Source organism: Natrix helvetica (assembly GCF_964273705.1).
Source record: "Natrix helvetica genome assembly, chromosome: 2".
NCBI classification, from domain to species: domain Eukaryota; kingdom Metazoa; phylum Chordata; class Lepidosauria; order Squamata; family Natricidae; genus Natrix; species Natrix helvetica.
Window position 1 is genome coordinate 191,472,807 of NC_138552.1, and position 12,229 is coordinate 191,485,035.

Genomic DNA, 12,229 nt, shown 5'->3' on the forward strand with positions numbered 1-12,229 from the left:
TCCATTCCCATTCATGCCTTGTTTTCATCATATACCACTCGTACCAAATTCAAACCAGCCACCATTTGTATACTGATCCAAAGCATTACAGGTAGTCCTCAACTTACAACCACAATTGAGTCCAAAATTTATGTTGCTAAGCGAGACATTTGTTAAGTGAGTTTTGTCCAATTTTATGACCTTTCTTGCCACAGTTGTTAAGTGTATCGTTGCAGTGGTTAAGTTAGTAACATGACTGTTAAGTGAATCTGGCTTCCCCATTGACTTTGCCTGTTAGAAGGTTACAAAAGGTGATAATGTGAACCTGGGATACTCAACCATCATAATTGAGTTAGTTGTCAAGTGTTTAAATTTTGATCACGTGACTATGGGGAGACTGCAGTTGTCGTAAGTATAAAAAATGGTCATAAGTCACTTTTTTCAGTGCCAATGTAACTTTCAACAGTCAGTAAATCAACTGTTGAAAATAGAGGACCACCTGTACATAATTCTATTCATTTTGTACCTTTTCTCTAAATCAACAAATACACTTTGTAATAGAGGTGTAATTAATGGGTTTTTTCTAATCAGGCACAGTTGCACTCTTCACATGCATTAAATCACATAATTTATTTAACAAATCACTTACGAGTCCATAAGTCACATCCATATTTTAACATTTCACCAATTATACTGCCTATACTGCAACTATATTACTTTACTTCAACATTTTCACAGCATTTATGCCTTCCTTTCCATCTCTTTTCATAGACGTTAACATTCATTCTATTAATTTCAATCTGACTCTTCAACATACTGTATCTCCATCACTCCCACACAAAACTCTAAAATATACTTTCCTGTATTCTCTTGATGAAGTTTCCTCCCAAATTATTCTATCGCTTTCATTTTTAGTTCCACTCACTCTACTGGAGGCTCTTTGCTAAACTCTCTTCACCTATTTCCAAAACAAATATTTCTCCTATTACAATTTCTCTACAATTCTCTGCTTTCGTTAATCTTAAACTATTTTGTCCTTTGACATTATTCAGACCTATCCTTCTATGTATGTCTGTGTGCATGTATGTGCATGTGTTTGCATATAAAATACAATAACCTTTTGTCATCCTTGATTTTTGACCAACAATTCTCTTTTATGTGTATTTTTTCCTACCACTAGCTTTTTAAACTTCATTCCAGAAAGCAACTTTTGTGCTGCCCTTACTTTTTCATAGTTCTCACTAGCCTAATGCCACACACATCTGCAGCACTTTGTAATCTAAATATTTTATTTTATTTCAAACAACTTCCACATCACCTTTTCTTACTCACTCTTTCCATCATTCTTTTGGGAAATGAATGTATCTTGCTATTTTTATTTTCAGCTACAATGAAGTCTCAGAAAAATGCCTCTTCAATTTAAAAAGTTGCTGACAAGCACTATTTTGCCTTCAAATTCAAGCCACTTTATAGCTCCATCTGATATGCACATCCAATTTTCACTTACTCATAGCCTTGGGAACAAAGAAACATGTTATGTAATTTAAGTTCAGCTTTCTAACAATTTCCTCAATTTTTAATTTCAAGTTCACAATAATACAACATAGAATTGTTTCAGTTACGATGGCTCTTCCAAACTTTTCCAATAAACTGGCCTTAAATAACATACAAGAAATAAAGACTTGTTCTTAGAAAAACAACTATAATGTAAAATCTATCTTACATCTATATTCTGTCATGTATTTTATAAGCATATATCAATGGATACCTCCTGTAGTACCTATTAAGTTTCTTTTCCTTCTTATTCTAACTTTAAAAAAAGATTGGAATACGATAGAAAGCAAAGACTCAACCATGTTCTTTTGCTTCCCAGATTGTTTCTGGTACCTATCCCATAAGAACCCTAGAGATGTTAAAATGACAGGTGGTTGGATCCCTTCACTTCCCTTTGAAATGTTCACAGCTAACAAGTAAGCAAAAAAATGAACCTTTTTTTAAATAATTTCTTACTTAACTGATATTTTATGACAAAATCATCCACACAATCTGTTTTAAATTTATATAACTATAATTTAAAAGGAAAATAGTTTAAATGTAATGACTTTATAAGAAACCACCTTATGCTTGGTATTCCAATATTTCTTAAATTGTGTCCCAAAAAACATCAGTATTCCCCAACAATTTGGTATTGTTCAAAATGGGCACCTTCAAAAATAGTATAAATATTACTATTTGTTCTTCTGACTTCATTTTCATGAAAGTGGATTTTTTTTGTACTCAGAACAAAGAAATCCAAATATTGACAGAATGAACAATTGTCATACTGTCACTTGACAGATGAAAGTGTAATCTCATATATCCCATGAAGAGTTATAATCTTTCAACAATAAATATTGAAGTAGGATTAAAAAAAAATAAACTTTTTAAACAAACTTCATTCCAAAAATTGAAACATGCCTTTTCATGCAAGCTCATAACTATTTTGTATAATTTATTATTTTACTTCATTTTATATAAAGAAGCAGTCATGTGTGCTCCCCCCCAAAAGATTGATGTTCTGTAATTTAAATTTGTAAAACATTAATTTAGAACTAAAAAAGGAGTACTAGCAAAAGCTCTTTGTAGATACAGAAAATGTAATCCATATGACCTACCCAATCGTCATGGCTGCTGAGTGTAAAAGGAACTGTACATCTGTACGTTATAAGAATGCTAGGATGAGGAAGAGTGTTATTATCACTGGTATGTGAAGTATGTCTTTTTATTATACTACATATAATCTACCTTAGCTTAGAACAGAAAACAAATTTAAATACCTTCAGTATTACAGTCTTCTGATACCTTTTGAAGAACAGTCACTATTACTCCCATTTTACAATTAGGAACCTGAAGCTGCAAGATAGTGATTCTCTTAGGGCCACCATGCTCAGCCATAGACTTAACAGGGAACTGAACCCTATGTTCCAGGGTTCTGAAACAAAAATAACATTAACAATGTGATGATCTCTTTTTTGCTGCAAACATACATACTTTTTCTATTGGCATAAAACATTACCATTAAAAAAAGAAATTTTGCAACATTCAATCAAAGAGTTACATGAATAACAAAACTATTATTCACAAAAACTAATCAATTGTGTTTGTCTTAGCTCGATTTTTAAATGGAAAAATCCAATCAGATCTGGCAGCACAGTTAGCAAAAAAAAATACTGGGGGGAAAATAGTGTAAGGGAAATTCAATACAAAGTGCATATCCTTCATAAACGACAGTATGTGAGGACGTGTGTGTGTGTGTGTGTGTGTATGTGTGTTTGTTTGTTTGTTTGTTTTACTTTTCTTTTCAGCCATTTCTAATCAATTTAGAGCAGTGGTTCTCAACCTTCCCAATGCCGTGACCCTTTAATACAGTTCCTCATGTTGTGGTTACCCCCAACCATAAAATTGGTGTCTCAGTTCCTAAGATCATTGAAAATATGTGTTTTCCGGTGGTCTTAGGCGACCCCTTTGAAAGGGTCATTCAACCCCCAAAGGGGTCCTGACCCACAGGTTGAGAACCACTCATTTAGAGAGTCATTTAACATGAAAATGTGTATCTATTGTCGTAAAAAAAATTTCTCCAACTTTACTCTGTATGTTTTTTTCCAGTTGAGCCATGCTTTTGAAAAGTATTTTCCACTTGATGTGTTTCTCTGCAAACTTTTCCCTAATATATAAATTCCCTCATAAACAGGTACTATTTTTTGAGTTGCAAAATACACTGCAAACTTCTAAAAAGGGGGGGGGGGGCTCACAGACTATTTTCATTATCATTAAACGAACCAGGAGGATAAATCAATCAGGATATGAAGATCACTTAAAGCAAGCTAAAGTTGTTTCAGATCTTTTTCTGAATTTCTTTCTGTCCCCATCTCATGCAGCACTATCAGTTGTTGTAGACTTAGTATGGCCAATATGAGCATTTGGTAGCTAGCTCTAATTCTGTGCTATTTGATTCACAGGATTATACTGGTTTCCAAGTCAGTGATAGTCCACTTCTAAGAATCAATTAATTCTATTGTATTATTTCTTAACAAATCAATGAAATCTGAAATATAGTTTTCACTGTTATTACAGTTGACTTTAAAACTACAAATCAATGCTCCATAAAAGTAGACAACAAACTGGCAAGAGAGTTTGTGAAAATACAAATGTATTAAAAGCCTGCATATAATTATGTGGAAGGAAATCAATGAATTTAACTTACTCTGCTCGAGAAGAAAAGGTTAACAGGAAAAAAATAAGAAGTGGTTGAACACAGAATATTAGCCTTTGATAAAAGTGTAGTGATAAAGTGCTATTGAAATGTTCATTAGGATGGTTTGTAGTAAAGGACACCACTGGAATTAAAATATAAGCTCGTATGCTTACATGTTTGACTCCTGAACCTCAGGTTACAAACCAAAGATAGGATTCTAAAGTTATGTGGAAGACAGAACAGTTGACACTGGAGACAAGTGCAGAAGCAGCTTTTCTCCTATTATAGACTATTAGTAACAAATGGGTTTTTCTTCAACAATGGGTATGAGACATCTGCTCCCATATATAATAAATAAATGGATTCCCAAGCAATTAAATATATTTCTTATCATTTTAAACTGGATTGCTAGCATATGCAGAAGTGATACAAAGAAGAAGCATTTCAAATTGTATAGGTTGTATTTCAGGACCATAACCATGACGGTGACAGGTAATTTAGAAGTTATCTTTGTTACTCCGTATTGAATAATAAATTTATTCATTACTGATTCATAACAATACTGATTTTATTTTATAATATTTTACACGATTTATTTATAATCTCTACTTTATATAATTCTTGTATCTATAAATGGCAGAAAAAATTTGACCTTGGATATTCAACTTCCTCTTACTGAAAATGAAAGAAGATAATGAAGGTTGTAACTGAACATTAACAATGGTTAAATATTAGCTGATTTCTTATTCCCTCCTCTCTGGTAAGTTCTTAAAACATGATGTTCCATGTTAGATTGTCTATTTTGAGGTTTATTTTCTTATTTGCTTGTACCTTATGCAATTTTACACCTACATTCCAGATTTTGTTTCTGCTAAACTATGGCAAATGCGAAACAGTGTAACACAACAGGTTCAAAACTAGTCATATTTTGTGTGCACCTCTGCTGCACTGTAATTTCAACCTAATACTGAACATTCTACCAATAACAGTGCTACTATAAAGAATTAAAAGCTCACTATCAATTTCTGTTTTTGCAAGGACACATCAGCATTCTTACAAGCCAGCATCACCACTGCATTTGTATCTCCATCATATCCTCATCCCCCGCATCCATTCCACCCTCATAAAACAAAGAAGGCTCTAGTTATACTATCCAGGTGTCATCATCTATAAAGTACATATTCAGCAGTTTTGCTTTAAATAGTCATCCAATCCACAAAACCCAAAAAAGCTCATAACAGATTGTGAACTCACCCTACTATTGAAATTTACATTATGACATTGTCAGTGAGGTTATCACTTTCATTACAAATTACCTGTTGCTAAGAAATGTTATTGTTCAAGAAACAGCAATTATTAGATATTACTAAGGAACAGATAGACTAGTAGGAAACACTGATTGATAAAAATGATATTATTTCTGAGAAATTTTGTGTCAAGGATATATACTGGTGGCTAGCAGCTGTACTTGAAACACATAGCACTCCTCGTGTTTGAAACAAAGGCACGTCCCTCATCCCAATCATTTCATGTATTATGGCAGATTGGTTCAAAGGAAGATTACTGAATTGTTTTATATCTAAGTTTTTCCCTTAAATAAAAGTCTTTTAAAATCAATCATACCTAATTGCCTTTTATGAAGAGTTATTAACTTAAATATATCATAACTTGGATGATAAAAATGTGGATTGGCTTTCACTACAGGAATGAATAGCAAATTAATACTCAGCAAAAAAAAATCTGTATTATGAAAGCTAAGAAATATGACAAAAAATAATTTCACTGTGGCATTTCTCACTTGGAGGCACAAATGACCACAAATGGCACCGGCGCTCAGAAAGCTGGAAGGAAAGAGAAAAAGAACACAAGTAAAGGTAAAGTGAATGGACTCCGTTAAGTGACAAGTGATTCATTGGAAGACCTGAGGGATCAAGTTAGGGATAATGCATGGATACAATAATTAATCAACAGCAATCAACAACAATAGATATAATCCATCAAAAATCAACACTACTATATTATTGGAAGTAATTTTCCTACAAAGGCCAGCTGAAATATTTTAAACAAATATATATTTCCCTCCCACAAACATATGTATTCATTATTTTCTATTCTTTGCTTAACTGATGCAGCAAGCTTTTAAATAGATTGTCATGTTTTTCTCATTCAAGTTGAAGGCTTTGCAAAACTTGCTTCAGATTAAAAACATTGTAGTATTCATATTTTAAAAAATGCAATGAAGCCACATTATATGGAATAATACGTATGAAAATAAACATATAGTAGTCCTCCACCAAATAAAGTCAGCCCATTTTCAAAAAAGCCTCATTGTATGTATGCTTTCTTGAAAACTAATTTCAGTCTCTATTGGGACTATAATATTAATCAAGATAATTAAATTGGTATATGGCCCATCAAAAGCGGAAATACTACCCTTATTAAAAATAATCAGGTTATTTACAAACAACATCTTATCTGCTGTATTGCTTCTCTGCACTCAAATAGCACAGAGCAGGAGTCTTTGGCTTCTAGAGAAAAGAAATAATTATGGATTTTTAAAATAGCACAAGCAAAGAGCAGTTGTGTCATTCATGACTACTGATGTCATACGTAACTTGATAGTCACGCACCTCACACAACTATATCAGCCCTGCATGTTTAGTTGGGTAAAATGAATATATTCTAAAATTTTCAAATGCTAGAAAAGCAACAGAAGCAATTTCATCTTGAAAAGAGAGCTGAGAATCTTGTTCAACACTACATTTATCATGTGAAAAAAAATCATCTGAATCTGGAATGAATTATGTAATGCTTTACACAGCCAATTCATATTGCTTCTCGGAGGATGGTCACATCTCTGAACAATGAAATCTAAAATATAATGAAATAAAAGCTGAGTACATTTATTTATACTCACAAGTATCAAATTATCAATCAGTCTTATTTTCACAGCTACGGTACTTTCTCTTTCATAAGAGTTCAGAAATGTTCTTCAAAAACTATGAGGCATCCCAATTAAAAACTGAGGAGAAATTCAAAAAAGGGCATGCTACTATATTTCATATTTGGATAATATTATATCTCTGCCTAGGTTATCAGTGGATTCATACATTGTGCTCAGGGAGAAGATAGCACTTCATAAATATTTTTATTTTATTTTTAGCCTGCAAATAGAATCTGTGTTTAGACAGATCACCATTTGTATAATCAAGGCTACTCATTAAGCAATCTACAAATAGGATAAATTGGAATCAATTAAGATTGATATTTCTGTTTGGCTATAGTCAACACTTTAACAGATTTTTGGTGTGGGCAGCCATAATAAATTAATTAATAATAATATGTAACATTTTTCTTTACATAATTTTTACTGTCTCTGGTACTTACAAAAATTGCTGAATCACAGAATAATGTAAAGAAGTTCAGCTTTTAAGAATCTTTATACCATCATAGTTAAACTAATCTGATTGGTTGAAGCATTATAACAAACAGTAATTTGCACCAATCAAAGAGTAACACCATCAGTAATGATAGACTCAGCAAGTAGCCTCTTTTATATCTCAGCAATTAAAATATTGTGTGTGTATGTGTGTGTACTGTGTGTGTGTGTGTGTGTACTGTGTGTGTGTGTACTGTGTGTGTGTGTACTGTGTGTGTGTGTGTGTGTGTGTGTGTGTGTGTATGTATGTATGTATGTATGTATGTATGTATGTATGTATGTATGTATGTATGTATATATTTGGCCACTGAGCCCAAAACCCCAAATCTCAAATCTGTTCCAATATCTCCAAAATTCTGGAGTGGAAGAAATATGTTAGGATTCATTCTGCTGACACAAACTATGACACAAGAGCTGTGGTGGCGCAGTGGTTAGAATGCAGTACTGCAGGCTACTTCTGCTGATCACCGGCTGCCAGCAGTTTGACAGTTCGAATTTCACGAGGCTCAAGATTGACTCAGCCTTCCATCCTTCCAAGGTGCTGGAAAAGGGAGGAAGTTTTTTCTTCTTTTCTGACTGCCCTAGTCAATAAATGAGTCTCAGCCACAAAAACCGAAACAGGACCCAGAACAACACAGGACACCATCACCAATCACCCTCACCAAACTTCAATTCCATCAACCAATCAAGATGTGACAACACAACCAACCAATCCATTTAAAGCAACAAAGCCAACAATTCCACACACACATACCTATATTTATAGAAAAACAGCAGCTCCGATCACGCTTTGCTCACACAAGCACGAAGCCAAAGGCACCAGCCTGAAGATGACGAGTGTGACCTCGTCAAAACATTGCCAAGATACTGTCAATCTTACATGGGAAAAAACCCGAATAAGCCAATACCTGCATACCTATACCCGTGAAAATTTACGAATATATATATATGCAAATCGCACAGAATTTCTAGCTTTTACAATGAAAAACATCACTTCCTGTTAATTTTCCACTATCAATAACTTCAATCAATCCACTTTATTTATCATTTCAGTATTTTCTAAACAAAATAAGAATAATACTTAAATATAATACAGAGGGAAGATGTGCATTTTTGTAACTGTGTTTTTCACAGACCTCTGTATCTCTTCATTTCAACATTATGTTCATGGAAAGGCCTGCTAATTGCACTTACAAACTTTTATTGATTGGCACCACTTGGTTGATGATTAAAAACTATGATACTTGATCTATCATTTCCTGTATTTCATTAAGTTTATAAAATTGAATATCACTAAAATATTAAAATATGACCTAGTACTGTATAATTCTCAACTACTAGCCTGTACACGTGATTGCCAATTGTCAGACATGACTGGATTTGGAGTATAGAAAGTTGATAGTGTCCAGATCATAGATGCTATATTCCCATGTTTTGTGCTATATGTTCTGGCCTTGGTTTTCTATTTTCAATTAATTTATTTGGATCCAACATTTCTAAAATGCAAAACAGGCTTTCTTTTAAAGTGTAATTTTTCCCTGTAGTATAAATACAATATTAAGCAACATAAACTGCAAGAAATCAGTAATGTAAAACTAAATATACGTGACGAATTATTTATTTACTTATGATTTTTTAAAAAAAATAATGAGCCATGTTTCTAAGTAAACTTTTTCAAACTTGTAAGAATATTAAAATAATATTATATTTAAATCTACACAATAATAGGTTTAAACAACTTTAAGAAATCAAATAAAAATTATATAAGATGTATTATATACAAAAATAATTCCTAATTCAATTAAAGGGAAGGTGAATAGATAAATCTTCAGAGTCCATCCAATAGTATAGAAAAGGTAAAGGTCAACTGAATAAAATTCTGCAAGTAGATGAGTCAGGTTGTCTTTGGGAGGCTTGCACAGAGCAGAGAAATTATAATGAATTCTAAAAAACATTTCACTTTAGAATGAGATAATATCCAGAATGACATAAGGAAGCATTTGTACCCAACCATTTCATGATACAGAAAATCACAATGACATCGATCCAAAGGACAAAATAGGTACAACAGTATATTCTAATGCAGTTGTTTTCAACTTTTTGTATAAATGCCACCAATCACTCTGTCAAAGATATTGGTTTTGCCATGAGGGAGGCAAAAATCCACTTTTTTCCAATGTTTACCAATATATGTTTTTAGGCATTCTGTGCTTATTTTTTATCATTTATAGTAAATTTAAAGATTTGATTAAACTTTTCATAATTTACTATGGTTTTCATCTGGACTACTTTTGTCTCAGCTATGACACATGATCACTGGAGTACCACTAACCCTAATGAAAGCGTTATTTAAATATATAATTGCATATAAACTTATAGTGAACCAGTCAAATTCTGCAGTTCATTTTTAAGGTTATGATTCTTTTGTAACCCAAATGTAAAATTAGTACATTTATCAACAAAACAAGTTCACTTTTTTCGGCGTAAAGGATTATTAATTAAAATATCAGAAAATGGAGGTAGTAAACAATTACATTTTTATGTAAGATATGATACTTGTTCTCCTCTATAACAGCTGACCCTTTCAAGCAACACATTCTATTCCTAAAAAGTACAGAACAGTACAGTAATTCATATCAAAAGAATTACCAAATAACTGTATTATTTATCCTAAAAGCTGTGCAGGAAAGTACAGCTTGTTCTCAACCAGTGCAAAGGAACTGTTCCATAGCAGTATCAACCTAGGGCATGACAGCGGAAACAAAGCACAATATATTCAACACAATGTTATCTTGGATGGTTTAATAAGACAGATCACTGGCCTGTTTTGCTAACTTGAGATATTGATGTGTGAACCGGGCAGGACATACTGTTAGGTACCCGTCCAAATGCTACAACTATACCACCTCCCGAGGAGTAATTCACTCAGCCCCATAACAGGGATGGAGTTTCAGTCAACGGGATTTCAAGGTAAAGTCCTACCTACACCCAAAGTTGGCCTTACTTTCTGAAACAAGGACGGGCATCTCTCCTGCCTGACCAGCTAAGCACCAAGAGCGGAGCATACGTCATTTATTCCTTTTTTAACCCCAAATCCTCTGTCTTCCAACTTATCTCCGGAAGCTTCCGAAAAGAGGGCAATTTGAGAAGAAGCCCAGTGACTTGGCGCTGGCTGTCACTTCTCAAATCAAGCCCTGCTCCCCAATCCCAGATTTAAAGAGGATTGTGGAGAAAAGCTCTAAATATAGCCCCGACTCTTACTTCTACTATTGCTTTTAACAGTGTCAACCCCCTCTCTCCCTCCCTTCCTTCCTTCCTCCCCACCCGGGCTGGCTGCAATCCGCACGGCCGCGCAGATCGCCGCTGCCTCCACCGGGTGCCTAAGCGGCTCTTCCCCCTCCGCAATTCTCCCTTCGCCCCGCTCCTTCTCCAGAGCCCCGAGCCTGATGGCGACGCGCGTTAACATAACGAACTCTTTCGGACCCGGGAACCAAGCAGGGAGACCCGGGAGGGAGACTGGCAGGGCACGATGGAAACCCGGGGCGAGCAAGGAGAGAACGCAGTCCAGAATCCGGAGCGGCGACTCTTCTCCCCAAAACCCAATTCGGGGTCGGGGTCGCGTTCTCTCTCTCTCTCTCTCTCTCGCCCCGACACGCCGGCCGGGCACCGAGCTGGACCAGCTGACGCCCCTAAGCTGACGCCGTGTGCCCCGCCGCGCCACGCGCAAGTTGGCCCGCTTTTCCCTCGCCTTACCTATCCGGTAGTCCCCGTTTTGCCCGATCTCGGAGAGAAGCCTCCCCCACATGGTGCTGGTAACCGCCTCCGCTGCCGAGGGGAAAGCGAGGGGCGACGGCAAAGCGAAGCGGAGCGTCAGCCCCCCCCCCCCCCGCCTCGCGACGCCGAAGGACGCGCGGCCTGGACGTTAGGAGAAGGAGGGTTGGTCACTGCTGGGCGTTTGCTTCTCCTGCGGCTGTAGTTGCCTTTCGCGCTTCGCAGCCCGCCTCCGGCCTGAGGCAAGCTGCGGCCATGGTCGCTTTGCTCCGAGGCCGGCAGCAGCAGCGAGGACAAAACTCCCTTTCTTTAGCTGCGGCTGCCCTGGCTGCGGCGCCGCTTCTCTGCTCTTTCCTCCGCCTCCCCCTTGCTTGGTGCCGGGCGGAGATAGAGGCGGGAACTCAGCAGCAGATGCTGCTGCTCCTCCGGAGAGGAAGGAGAAGGAGCTGAGACAGCGGGATGCGCGGAGGGAAGGGGGTGGCGTGGCAGCCGAGTCACGCCGCCTTCTTGTCCGCGAGCAGCGTAGGGGGTAACTGGAGAACCGGGGGATGGGGATGAAGAAGAGAAGCGCTGCTGCGAAGGGAATGTGCCCCTGACCACTTGCAGAAGGGCCAAAGCCATTTAGCCCGTTCCGGCATTGGGGGAAAATAAAACTAAAAAAAAAAACCACCTAATGCTAAGGGAGATTTTCGGCAATAACTTTCCACCACACGAACAGTGTACCAATAAGGGAATTGCTATTGAAAGCATCCTCTGTGGATAAAGGGAGCTTTGTGAAATGCTAATCGTTTTGCTAGCCAAGTTAA

General features: G+C 36.4%; 1 protein-coding gene across 3 annotated transcripts in view; it reads right to left on the bottom strand.

Annotated features, from left to right (window-relative positions):
* The window catches only part of CEP85L (centrosomal protein 85L), a 138,289-nt gene extending 126,514 nt beyond the window's left edge, over positions 1-11,775 (bottom strand). For all 3 annotated transcript variants that reach the window (XR_014174720.1, XM_081945085.1, XM_081945084.1), the window contains exon 1: positions 11,406-11,775. Coding sequence is in view for 2 of the 3 variants with exons in the window: in XM_081945085.1 (XP_081801211.1) it covers positions 11,406-11,457 (52 nt within the window). In the remaining variant the exon portion in view is untranslated. The remainder of the gene's footprint in view (positions 1-11,405) is intronic.
* Between the last annotated feature and the right edge of the window lie 454 nt (positions 11,776-12,229).